The sequence below is a fragment of the Tinamus guttatus genome, unplaced genomic scaffold, assembly GCF_059628265.1.
Source record: "Tinamus guttatus ecotype Peru unplaced genomic scaffold, ASM5962826v1 Tinamus_guttatus_pri_ptg000311l, whole genome shotgun sequence".
In the NCBI taxonomy this organism is placed as follows: domain Eukaryota; kingdom Metazoa; phylum Chordata; class Aves; order Tinamiformes; family Tinamidae; genus Tinamus; species Tinamus guttatus.
In genome coordinates this window covers 898,768-912,137 of record NW_028288845.1, presented here as the reverse complement: position 1 = coordinate 912,137, position 13,370 = coordinate 898,768, and the positions used below count along the sequence as shown (strand labels likewise).

The 13,370-nt window shown below is 44.8% G+C and overlaps 1 protein-coding gene across 1 annotated transcript; it reads right to left on the bottom strand.

The window, feature by feature from the left end:
• Positions 1–9,760: 9,760 nt before the first annotated feature.
• KCNE4 (potassium voltage-gated channel subfamily E regulatory subunit 4) lies at positions 9,761–11,059 on the bottom strand. Its single transcript, XM_010225785.2, has 2 exons — positions 10,851–11,059; positions 9,761–10,418 (listed from the first exon to the last, which is right to left on the bottom strand). Exon 2 carries the CDS (start codon positions 10,391–10,393, stop codon positions 9,902–9,904), a length of 492 nt encoding a protein of 163 aa, XP_010224087.1. The 5' UTR covers positions 10,394–10,418; positions 10,851–11,059; the 3' UTR covers positions 9,761–9,901.
• Between the last annotated feature and the right edge of the window lie 2,311 nt (positions 11,060–13,370).

Below are 13,370 nucleotides of genomic sequence, written 5' to 3'. Positions count from 1 at the left end.
GAGAAAGCCGGTGATCAGCATACAGCATTGCTTAGAAAGGACTTGACTGGCCTTAGGGAACTAGGCAGTAAATGTGCTGTGCCAGGCTTGCTGGGCAGCAGGAGCATCGTGCTTCAGGTAGTGGCAAAAGACCTAACAGCATCAGTGGCAGCACCCGGAAGGTACAGTCAGACGTTTGCAGGGTTTATTATCTGTTTGCAAGAAAGTGGTAAAACAGCCCAGGAAGGAAGGTCTATGCAGGATGATACATATCCAACTTGCCCATGGAAAGTGTGCCAGGCTCCAGGGCCTGCTGGAGCTGCAATGGGAAAAGGGGAGCTGCCTCTTGTGGGAAGAGCCCAGCACAAACCCCTCTGTTATCAGCTTGGAAAGAAATACATGGAGCTAGAAAGATATGCACATTTAATTCTTTTACTGCCTGATTTTTGTTTCTGCTTTTATATACAGAAAGAAGCCTACTTAAATAGACCTACTCCTGGGAAGGGCAGCTGCCAGAGGAGGAAGATCCTGGGCTGAAGGTAACGGGGCAAAGGATGAACTGTCCTAACAAATCTGCGGAGAGGCTACTTTAAACCCCAAGCCAAAGAAACCCACTCCCAAACAAGCTGGCTGCGGTATGACAGCTCAGCGCTCATTTTCCAGCACTCTGACTGGTGCTAGCAGGTGAGGCCAGCAACTGCACAGGGAAATTGGGCCAATTTAGAAGAAGGCAGGGAGTACAGACAACAGCTGTGCATGTGCCAAGTCATCAAGTTGGCACATGGGGTACGCATGGAGTCATTATTTCCACATGCTCAGAAAGCCCCAGTAACGGAGCTTGTGATGACAGAGCCAGGGAAAAGGTGCTGTTTTTGCTGCTGCAGCAAAGCTGCCTTGATGGATCAGCACTGGGATGGAGCACTGCAGCCTGGGGATGTGGCAGCAGTGACGTGCGGGACTCCTTGGAGTCTGTGCCCCGCTGCTCCTTTTTGAGCAGGCCTGAAAGGAGTTAATCACTTTCCAGGCAATGCTTCAAATTGGATCACTTGCGATATCTGCGCGGGCTCCAGGAGAAATGTTCCCGGCTGCCATCAGTGCATTCCCAGTGACGCGCGAGGCGCGCCGCTCACGCAGCAGCATGTATTCCTGCACAAAATGAGAAAAAATCCTCCTATACGCAAAGGTGCACTCAAAGCAAACTGCACCCCGGGGGCACAGCAAGGGGCTCGCAGAGCTCCGGGACCGCGGGGCTCACGGTGCTGCTGGAAACGGCCCCGCAGCACCAGCATGGCCCGGCCCCAGCCCTGCCAGCGCCAAGGGGCCGCTCTCCCTTTCCATCACGCGTTTTGCATGCTTGCTTTTATGGGTCTCCTGATGACAGGCTAAATCCTGCCTGTTCTTCAGCAAACCATTAATCTCCTGCATCGTCTTCGGGGAAGTTGCTCCCTACCAATAAAGTGAACGTTTCCAGAGCTTGGAGGGAACAAAACAAACAGGGGAAAAAGAAAAAGAAAAAAAAAAAAGGCAAAAGGGAGTGACATTGCTTTTAAAAGACGACTTCCTGGCTGGTGAGGCCGGGGCAGGCAGGGTTATCTTCCCCAGGCCCCACCTGCAGCCCCCGTCCCCACCGCAGTTGCACCCGTGGGAGCAAGGCCGGGGCAAGTTGTCACCCTTCAGGCTGCCATGTGGGACCCAAAGAGGGTTGTGCCCTGCCAAGGGTAACTGGCTGTGGAGAGGCAGGGCCTGTAATCACCAAACACCCTTCCCATGTCCTGAGGGCGCCTCTGGCCCCCGGGACAGTCGCAGCCCCATGCGAGGCCTGTCCCAGCTTGCAGAGCCTGGTGACCTGCCATGGCAGTGACCACCTCGGTGTCCCGCTTATAACCAGTAAAATTAACAGTCTCTCATGCTTCCAGGCCCCTATAAAACTGAGGTTAAGCACATGACAGTGTGTAAATTTTATATAGGAAATATATAGAGCTGTTGAAGAGAGAGGAAAATCAGCACTGGAAGTACTAAGAAATATAAATCCGACTGAAGTGCCTTAAACTGTGTTTTCTGTGTTAGGTAGGGGAAAAGAGAGAAGAAAGGTAGGGAGGAGCCTCAAAATATAAATTCCCCGGATTTTCCTATGGAAAAAATGGTACTGATGGGGAAGAAAAAGTTATATAAGGAACACACATGCATATAGAAGTCCATTTACTGGACTTGCTCTGATCAGACTGGCACCGTTCTCAGCAGAAGAAAACAGAAAATTCACTGTCTAGACATTATAAATACAAAGACACAAAGAGCCTCGTACTTCACTCTAAAGTCCTGGCTCTGCAATCTCTCCCTGGCACGTGTGTATCTCACAAATATTCCTCTACAGGACACACTTAATCCCAAAGCTCTCTCTATTCCCTATGAATTATTACATTCACTTTTTTACTGATGACAGTTCTTCTCAAGACAAAAGACCATGGAAGTGAAGCTATGGAAAAAATTCTTCTCACTAACAAAAGGAATCCTCCAGTACCTTGAGTGTCCTTCATGAATCATATAATAGTAATAATAACACATAAATATGCAGATAACTCCCAAAATGCCAAACATGGTACCTATAGTTCATCTGAAGTGGTAAAAACTTGAATACACAGCCCAAAGGCTTCCTTTTTTCTTGCCATTGTAGGCCAGCAAGTACCAAGCATACATCACACTGCCAGTCCCTGCTCTCATCTGCTTAACAGTGAAACCCAGCAGAGACAAATCACAGTCTCTTTTCCTTCTGGTGTTTCATTCACATTGCACTTTTAACAGCTTGATGAATATAGGACAAAAAAAAACCTCACAGTAAGAATCGGCTGGAGGTTCCTGCTCCGGCCAAATAGGAGCTAATTAGATGTGACTGAAGTTAATTATGCTTAATACCAAACAGCTAGGGCAGGAGTTGGGGCATGTCACAGAGCTGTTGCTGCTGCTTCCTTTGATGCAGGCACAACAGCTCCTCCATAACTACAGGTAGGTGCTACCACCACATCACCCCTGTGCCTCACTGTCATTTCCCAGATAACACTCACCCTTTTAACCAAAATCAGCAGTGATATAAAGGTCATTACTAGCATCCCTTGGTGTAAAACCCCATGCAGCTGATAAAAACTAACACAACCCCAGGCATCCCACAGTGCTTTTGTGCAGTGCTGAGTGTGGAAGAGGCAGCCTGGAGATGTGTTCCAGCCATGCTCTTCAGCAGTTCCAGCACCATTTCCTGCTCCTACATGTATCAACAGTCCCCTACTTGCCATGGCAGCAGGAGCACAGCGTGAGCACCCTGCAGAGCAATTAATGGTGCTCATTAGCCAGCTGTTACTGACAGCATCAGCAATAACAGTGGGTCGTCAGGTATCTGTAAGAACAACGACGCTCTATTAAGATCCTGAGAGGGACATCACTGGGGCCTGACTGTGTAAAATTCAGAAGTCTTTTATCCGCTACTACATAACTCCATTCCTAATGCTAAAAAACACAAGCAGCCTTTTCTACTCCCACTCTGCTCCTCCCTTCCCCCTTACAGGAAACACTACTTGGTCAGTTTATCGTAGTCTGAAGGGGAAGAAAGAGGATACACGTCCTCAGAGGCACCCGGTTTGCATTTCCTCCTGATGAGAAGAAGACTGGGCTTTTGTGTATTCTCTAGGAAGCAATTCAGAATCTCCTGTGAACATTTTGTCTCTCACATCCTCCTGCCCGCGCTGCTCGGCTAACATTTGCCTTGCTGGGATGAGACCCAGCTGTCCAGGCCGCGGATCTGCTCCACCGCAGGCCGGCTCCCGGGCCGCCGAGCTGCAGGGGCCAGAGAGGGCTCGTGCTGGTGTCAGCAGCTGGAGTCCAACCCCGAGGACGTCCTTGGGATTTTGCTATTCCTTTTCAGAGTGCAAAGAGCAACAACTCATCCATCCTTTCTCGCTCCCTTGCTGTCAGAGCTCAGCACCCTGAGCTTCCCAGTGTATTTATTCTCCATTCAGGCACATGTATTGAAGATGTGTTCCTCTTTCCTGCTTATAAATGAGGATCTTAGCCAGGGTGATAGGTTTTGCAAAGCAATACAACAGGAAATTTAGCATCCCACACCCCAGGTCTATCGCCCTGCTCCCTGGCACCTCCTCTCTCCTATCAGTTGGACAAAAAGTCCCCGCTCACACCTCACCTTGGCCTGAAGATGTCTTGCAGGATGAGCTGCCAGCTTCCAGACCACCACTGATGCTAGCAAGCATCATTTGTTGCTAGTGGCTACTTTAGCATCTGGTAGTGTCAAGGAAGTCAAGAGCCCACTGTTCCTAGGCTGACAATTGCTTTGCATTTATACCATGCTTTTCATCAGAGAATCATGCGTATTTCACATATGTCAAGAAGACATCATCATCTTACAGTCCAGAATATAAGCAGCACAGAGATAAGGAAGTGAAGTGCAGAGCAGCTAAGCAGATTTCCCAGGAACACAGGTGAGCCAGGAGGGAGATGGAGCCTGGCTGGGAATGCACTGTCCGGTGGTCTTTGCTGTTGTTCTTTGGGGTGGCAGTCTAACCTAGCCAGGACTAAACCAAAATGCTATCCAAATGCAAACCAAACCAAAATTAACTTTTGAAAAAGTGCAGTGCTCATTGATTTCATTTTTTTTTTACATTTTCTTCCCTAGAGGAGATGGATATAGATGTGTCAGTACACTGAAAAAGAAGGCTGATCTTGCAGCTGTTTTTAGTTGTATGCACTTGGAAATGAAGACGCATGCAAAAATGGAAAGACTACTAAAGCTAATCAACCAAATACACAGTGGCAAATACGAATGCTTAGAAAAACAGTAGCTTAAACAATTGTATAATTTTTTATGATTCTTGCATCCAAAAATTATGTTATGAACCAAAAATAGAGCTGTGAACTAAAGGAGAAATAACAGCTTTCCACTAGAACAATTAGATGTGAACAGACTGGAACACAAACCTGTGAGGATCAGCAAATACAGGAGAGCTTGGTCCAGCTTTGGCACAGTTGCATCCTACTGTCTGGAGCAATCCTGTATGCTGTTCTGCATCCCGCTGACCATCTGTATCTATACTTATCTGGCCACTTACCTACCATGTGATAGGGCTTCCTTCCTTCTTTGTATGGTATTTAAATTCTGAAATTTAAATTAAAGGCACATGGTTTCACCTTGTCTTGGCTGAAATGGTTGTAATAAAGGTCCCATACAGTCTGTGCAGAAGCTCGGCACAGAGAATGCTGAAGCTCCTTCTCTTGACATTGTCCAACACCTAAATACTGAGAACCTAGACACAGAAATGACAAAATAGTCCCTTTCTCTATATTTGCTTCCTTTCCAAACGAGGGAGAAGTTCTTTGATTTCTCACGTGGGTGCGGGCACATATCTGAAAACGGGGCAGATCCAGGGAACCCACTGTGAGTCCACCAAGAAGGAGAGAGAATTTTTGTGTGGAGGTCCAAACACATGAGCCTCCTGTCCTTGCTTACCAATGTGGGACTTGGGTCCCAGCCTGGGAAAGCTGGGGCTCCACCATTCTTTAGCCTTCCCCTCCCTGGTTAACTCTTCCACTCATCCAGAGCATGGCTGTCCTGGGAGATCCTGTGAGAGGAAGGAACAAGTTTTCAGGTACCTGGCACCAGCCTCATGAAGGACTTTTTCTACTAGGACAGGGACCATTGAGTGGGTCCTCTCTGAGTGGGGAGCTATGAAGGAAGTAGCACGTCACGATGGTAATTTCATCACTGGACATGTTCAGAGATTATGAATGACCCGTATCAACAGGGCAGGCTAGTAATTAGGATGAAGCTCATCAATAGCTGCATAGCCAAGTCTGCCTCAACAGGGACTCCCTTAAGGCTCAAGGGTGACAAAAATATGTCCCCATGCATAGGAGAGTAAGCCAGCAAGGCAGTGCGTGCCACGTCTTGTTCCACATTCATCCTATCAAACAAAGAAAACCTTCGTTCAGGTCTGTTAAGACTTCACCAGAATTAGCACTCAGAGAAAAGAGACAGGAAAAGTGAGATGACTTGTACCTGGCCAAGAGATGCGTGTGCTCAGGAGAAACACTCCTGGAGTAATCTTGTTCCTGTCACCTTCTCCTGTTTACCATCCTGTCAAGTGCTTGGCTTGAGACTTCTTCTGCATTTCCACTTCAGTTATTCAGCAGATTCAATCTGTTGACTGACCAACCTCACGGACATACTTACTACTATTGGTAGGCCTTAGGCTGCAGAGCTGACACCTGCTGTCACATATCCCCACCTGGTAGTCTTGAGAGCCAGCATTTATCTTTACAATAGCTCCCGGAGCTGGAGCACGTAGACATGCAACTATCTTTTCCTTCTCTGTCAAAGGAGACACATATTAGCTATTTCAGCAAACATATAAAGCAGAGTACTGCCAGGAAATGGGAGCCTAATTGCTAGGGTTTTTTGAGAAACAATGGATTTGTAAAAATAAAATCATCTCAATTCAGTCAAATTACAAGCCATTATCTTTTCTTTCAAGCCAAGATGTATTAGCTGTGAATCTGATTCAATTCAGTTACTAAAGCACACTGGAAATTTCTATTTGTTGAAAAAGCTTAAATAAACCAGCAGTACCTATATCTCCTAAGTAGTCAACAGGATTTAAATCTAGCTTAATAGGGGTAAGTTTCTTTCTTCCATTCAGAACTTTTTTAAAGACTGATAGCACCTTTTCCATTTGGAACAATAATTACGTGGTACTCTTGAGTCACCACACCATCTTTGACACGGCGTTGCATTCAGTGGCACTTCCAGTTAACTACGTAAGCTAAAATACTCCTTTGCATCTTTTTCTCCTGGTGCCATGCATATATTAATGTGCCCAAAGAAAAATGCCCCAGGAAATGGATGTGTGCCGAACTACCGAGTATACTTTTCCCAATCGAGCATCTCTCCACATGCCAAGGATGCTTCCCTCTCGCTTGTGGTCACATTTGCATGCTTACTAGCTAACTTCACTGCAAATAGCCCCCAAAGCACACAATGTTTCCCTGGATGGTGGCTCAATTTAATGCAAGCAACTGCTGGAACAAGCCAGCTTTTTGATCCACAGAGCAGAGCTGTAATTTACGTTTTGTTCTGTTTTTCCTTCTTATCACCAACCCTGTCAGAAGTCACTTGATTCATTGTCGTGGCAATGGAAACACTGAAACACCGAGACAGCAACTTAGTTGACAAGGAAGAAGCAACACGACTGAACAGTTGTTCCAGGAGTCTGCAGCTGTCCCATGAGAGCTGCACTTCCAGAGGGAAAAGCTGGCTTGCTGATGAGTAGCTTTAGGTCCACAGAAGTTTTTGAATAGACCTCAGGATTATTTAACCAGGAATGAGAGCAGAGCACAGAGGAACAAGTTTTGTGGGGACTTGCACCTATAATATAATTAAAGCTAAAAGATCTTTTATTAGAGCAAGCTGATTTTTAAAACAATCTAAAATAAGCCCATGCAGAGAAGTCTCCACCAGCACCTGCACCCACACAGCACACAGAGGGAACTGCCTGGTGCTCAGGAGCCAGGACGGAGCCCAGGCAGAGCTGGAGCTCCCAGCTCAGCCATGGCAAGAGCCCATGGCACAGCACTGCTGTCAAACACCAGGGAACACTTCAGAAAGGGTCTAAGGAGAAGATCCTGTAGAAAACTTGCCTAGAATCATTACTGGAAAACTATTTGAAGCAGTGAACAAAGCTCAGAATCTTTTCCAGAAAATGTGTTTCTTTATTTAAATAAAAAATAGTGCCAGTAGAGACAATAAACTTTAAATACATGAGACAATTATATACAACTTAGTGATAGGAATTATATACATCATTTACAGTTACAAATACATTTATACCAAGAAAAAAGGAAAGAGGGGAGAGCAGTGGAAAATGTGACAACTCACGCATGTCAGTCTCATTTGGAAAGTTTCAGGATTCAAGTGACTCCAGGCAAAGTGCCAAACTTCATTTGGCTTCTTTCAAAGTTAAAACAGCCCCTTTTGGAGTAAATCTACCAAAAAACTTTTTACAGTCTGATCCAAAGTTCACTGAAGTCAATGGCAAGGCTCCCATTGCCTGCGATAGGAACTGAATCAAACCCTTTACACAGTGGGGCTCTTGTTGGAGAGATGCAGTGATAACTGCAGGGCTCACCACTGCATTAACCCTTCCAGCCAAAAAACAAGAGTTCCTGCTTCTACATGGCAGAATTACCGCAGACGCTTGCCTTGGTTTATTCCTGCTGTTCAAAGTTCATATTTTTCAAGCTGCCTCTCAAGCCCTAATGCCAGTGGATAAATCACAGAGCTATTTTAACATGGGAAATATGTGAAGACATTTTGAGAGCATTTTCCTGTGCAATGTTTTAGGTTCAGGCTCTTTAGCCCTCATGCTTCAGAACTAATCCAAATGTTGCAATAAGTTACTACAAAATATAATAATGTATGATTGAGATAATCATAACTAGCTAAAATATTAACATTAATTCTTTTAACAGTGCAATAATTTAGTAGCTAAGATCACAAGCATTTGAAATAAAATAAAATGAAAACACAGTACCATTGAAGTAGGGGAGAGGTTTGTGGTGGTTTTAAAAGGTAGGTACTCTTGACTTTATAGAAATGCATGTGTCACATGCAGGCTGATAAAATAAAATGTAAAACAGAAGTAATACAACATTTACCTACACTGGCTTAAACAGAGCAGAAAGACCAGATTCTTTAGTGATATGGATTGGTAGATTTTAACTGACTTCAAATGGAGAATTTGATTCCAGCAGAGAAGCACAAAATCTTGTGCATGTGCCCTGAAGTCAGTATCACTTAGGTGTTGACTTCAATAGGGCCAGAATTTCAACCTTGCTAGGTTAGATCCTGTTCTGAACTTTGTCCATTTTTCAAAACAAACAAACAAACAAAAAAGCAGCATTTGTTCAAGCCTTTCTAGTTCTTACACATTATAACAAATATTTTTTTAAAACTTGTAGATCTTTTCTTTTAGTGAGCAAATATACACGTCTTTAAAAATACAAAAACAAAAATCAAAACCACTTTTCCTAATAGTGCCTCTGCCAAAGGCTGGACTGCTGCAGAAGTTGGCATGCCTGACCCAGCCTGCACAGATACAACCAGAGCAAAGCATAGTGGCACAGACCTGAACTCCAGCTTTACAAGTCTCCTGGAAACCTGGGTCTCTTCCTTTTCTCCTTTTTCTTTTTCTTTTTTTCCTCTCTCTTTCTTCTCCTTTTTTTTCTCTTTATTTCTTTGTCCTTTTTCTTTCATTGTTTCCCCAGTACCAAAATTCAGGTTAGGTCAGTCTCCAGCTATGGTGCAATCTCCTGTCAACCACAGCACAGACAAAGCTTCAGCCCTTGAGGTCTCATTGAGCAAATCTGCTGTTGTCTGTCCTTTTTTTATATACATATATACATATATATATATGAAAAATGTTAGACGTACTTCTTGTTTATCACAGTTTATCTGTCATTTACGTGAATGAGCAGTACCCATAGGCTTTAACAACAGAACACTTGTGCTAGGGTAACTTTTTTAAACATTTCCCAGATATTTACAGAGTTCTGAAATATGCGGAGACACTGGTAGTAATAGTTACCTCATTAGAAAAAAAAAATATATATATATATACATTCTCCTTACTCTTCGCTCTTATGGAAAAAGACAGTAATGTAAAATATTAAGCATCCTGACTATGTGCAAAATTACACTTTGGATTTGGGCGACACTTCTTCCTTTTCCTCCTAGCTCTCAGGAACCTGTCGGGCTCGGGGCAGAGATACCAGCTGAGAGTCCATTGGAGAGCAGGAAAGCGGGATCACGGATTCGTCGTGGCAGATCTACTCACGCTTCTGCTGGCTGACGCGGTGGCCCCTGCCACTGCTAGGAGTTCTTGTGGATGTTTTCTGCAGAGCCCTCGCTGCTCTCGTTGAGAAGCGTTTCTGACGCTTCCCCTAGTTCAGCATCCAGCACTTCCTCCTGGATGGTGAAGTGTACATCTGGGGAAGAGGACTCGGAGCTCACGCTGCTGCCTTCCATGGAGCAGATGGCACAGGACAGAGGAGGCACCATGCTCTCCTGCAGCATGTTCAGCATCATGGGGATCTGCACGGCTTTCAGCCCCGATATGGTTGGTAGAGGCTTCACAGCTTCCCCCCATTCTCTCTCCTCATCTTTGTAGAGCAGAAGCAAGTTGGACTTCTTCTCTTTTCTTTTAGATTTCATGTAGCCCAACATTATCCCTATCAGGAAGATCCCGTAGAAAGACATTACTATCAGGATGTAGAAATACTCATTGCCATTGCTCTTCTCCACGTTACGGGTTTCAGCATTGAGCATGGTTTGGGTCATGTTTGCATGGTCCATCTTCAGCATTGAAACTGCTTTACAACAGTGAAGCCTGGAGGAAAATTCGTACATGTATTTAAGATATCAAACTTTGGACCAAATACTTAAAAGAAACAGCTCCAGAAAATACCCACTTTTAAAAGCTCCAAGCTATTCTTTGTTACTTCTAATTTGTAAGCTTGCAAGACACCTCTGATTGAAGCTTGCACAGTCTAAAGTACTTCTGCATTACTATTGTAGCTGAGCAAAATGTAGTTACAGATAACATTAAGGTACAAGAAAACAATATTAAATCATATCAAATTCTATTCTAAGACCCTCGGTCCTCATGACTAAAGAAGAAAGAATGTTATATGGAAATAATCTGCTAGATATTTAATCAGATTTTTTTCCTGTTTGACCAGGTTTCCAACAGGGTAAAAAAATTAGAAGTGTTATTTTACTGAAGAGTATAGAGGAGAGAGAAAAAAAAAAAGCAACTTACGTTGGTATGCAAGTAATTCCTTCCTTTGCAAAGCTCAGGAGACCTTTCCTCTGCGAAATGCTAGTTGTTCTGAAAACTTTCCTCTGCTGCAGCTGGAATAAATAGCTCTCAAGAAATGTATCATCACGTGTTTTAGAGGCACAGTTTATAATAGTTTTGTGTTGGAGTCAACAGATGAACTTGAAGGATTGCAGTTCAACCCACTGAACTCTTAACAGCTGTGAAAAGAAAAAGAGTTGGGAATTCGGATTTACTCTTTCCTAACCAGTTCAGCACTGGCCCTTCCAGCTTGTAAATCTGTTCTTTTCTCTGCTATCCTAGTTGCTAAATCTAAACTGCTACCCTGAGAGCTGCTGTGCAGAAAGAAAAGTCTGCAAATCATTTGACATAAAATGTAGAAAAATATATGTGAGAATTTTATAGTTGACACTGCTACATTACTTGCATGCCTGCTATACATAGTTTCCCCTGAAGAACTGGGGGAGGAAAGTGCATTTGCTTTGTCTGGGACTGGTGATAAAGCTTCCTCGTGCCCACAAAACAGAGCGGTGCCTCTTGACTTGTGCTGCAGCACCGCTTTGCATAAGGTACAGGGCAGCGGGGTGAGTCCTGGGGCTCGAGCGAGGGGTGTTCATGCCATCTAACTTCAGGAATCGAAGGCAGCTATGGGATTTAGGTTCCCCAGGCAGCCGGGGGGAAGATGCCAGCTCCTCCAGAGGGGTAATGGAGAGCTCCTGAATTTAGGAGCCCCTTCTCCCACTATTTGTAGAAGAAGCCAGAAGCTGCATGGTCTGCACCTTCTTTATGTGTAGATAGACCACTGAACTAAGATGAGATGATGGCCATCTTGGGGCAGAGTCATGCCCTCCGAATGGGCACCACTGTGCCAGGTCCCTCCAGACTTTCCATGTCAGTTTGGAGGGCCAAGGCTCGTCAGTGATGCTTGCAGAGTTCCCCATGGTCAGCACCGTGGCACCGAGGACTCCAAGACCCCTTTGCAACACGTAAGCCACAGTACAGGCCATGGGAAGCAGCAGCCCTGCTTGCACCTCGGGGATTTCACTTCCTCATCCTCCCCGTCCCCACTCCTCACACACAAAGCCCAATTAGTCAGGCCCCACATATGTGATGTGAACGTCACCCCTTCTGCAAAGCTTCAAGGATGTTTATGTAACAGGACACTTCACTTCCAGAAAATACTTGACTGGCGCTGGAGCTTTCTTACAGTAGGTCTGGGTTGTTTTTTTTTTTTTTTTTTTTTCCACAGTCACTTGTGGATTTTTTGCACAGATAGCAAATTCTTTCCCAAATTCTGCCCTCACAATTCCACTGAGGTTTTGGCAGATAAGATAAACCTCTGTTCACAAGCAAGTAAAAGCAAGAGGAAGAGAGATTGAGCAACTTTAAATGAAAATTCAAAATCGAAGAAAGGACAGAATTATATCTGTTGGAATCAACATTTTCCATTGTCTCTCTGAACAACTCTACAAGAAAATATATACATATATATATTAGACAGATTCCCTTCTCTATCCATTAAAATAGAAGATGCACCCTTTAGGTTGTTGATTTTATCTTTTCCTTGCATATTCCTATACGATAGCTCAGGAGCTGTTGACATTGGACTAACGTCTATTGGGATTTCATCTGAAAAGATCTGTCTGCAGCACCAGCTTGCCAAGCCTGGGTCCTTCCTCCCCATTCCCTACAAATGACTGAGCAGGCAGCACGAGCCTATTAGCTGGTAGGCTGAGCAAGCCTCTGGGCCAGCTTTGGGGATATTTCTTTAATACCTTTCTCAGCTCACAACAAAACACTTTCTTGAAAAAGCATATTGGCCATTTGCTCCCCCATTCAGCTCTGTAAATTTGGAATGGGAAGCATTCCTGAGAAAGTGTCACATCTTTTCATGCAGGACACTCACCAAGTGAAGAGGAAACACCCAGGAGGGCTGGGTAAGTGAAGTTTGGCTCAGTACAAGCAGAAAGCCCTTCTCTGTGCTCACAAGACCCCACAAAACAGACCTGAAGGTGCTTGATCCTAAAGCTTGCCCTGTCCCTCAGCTCATCATTCACCTTGATCAGGAGAGGTCTCAAGCATGCGGAGACACCGGTGCCTCGCAGCTCCCACCAGGGAGATGAGGTCCCCCAAGCAGACCCACTCTGCCAGAGCTGCCCTCCCTCCACCTGCTCCACAGCCTCCTATTCCTCATTTGGTGAAAGTCTGTGAGACACCAAGATGAACCTCAGCACCCAACAAGTGCACAGGAAGACCCACCAGGTACATTCGTACATTTAAGCAATCCCCTGAAATTTTACTGAAAAATGACTTAATTGGATAATCATATGTAGTTACTGCTGAAAATGCTTTGCCAGGGTGTTATTTTGGCAAGCTGATGACCACAACTTTTCCCTATCTCTTAGCCCCTAATGCTGAGAGACAGTTTAATTTTAAAAGTCCTGGAAGGGTTCCCTATTCTTTCTTGAAGAAACCAAGAGGAGAGACAGGAATACTCTGGGG

What these genes read in the sequence shown, in the direction of transcription:
- KCNE4 (XM_010225785.2), bottom strand. Translation starts at nt 10,393, where the DNA reads ATGCTGAAGATGGACCATGCAAACATGACCCAAACCATGCTCAATGCT.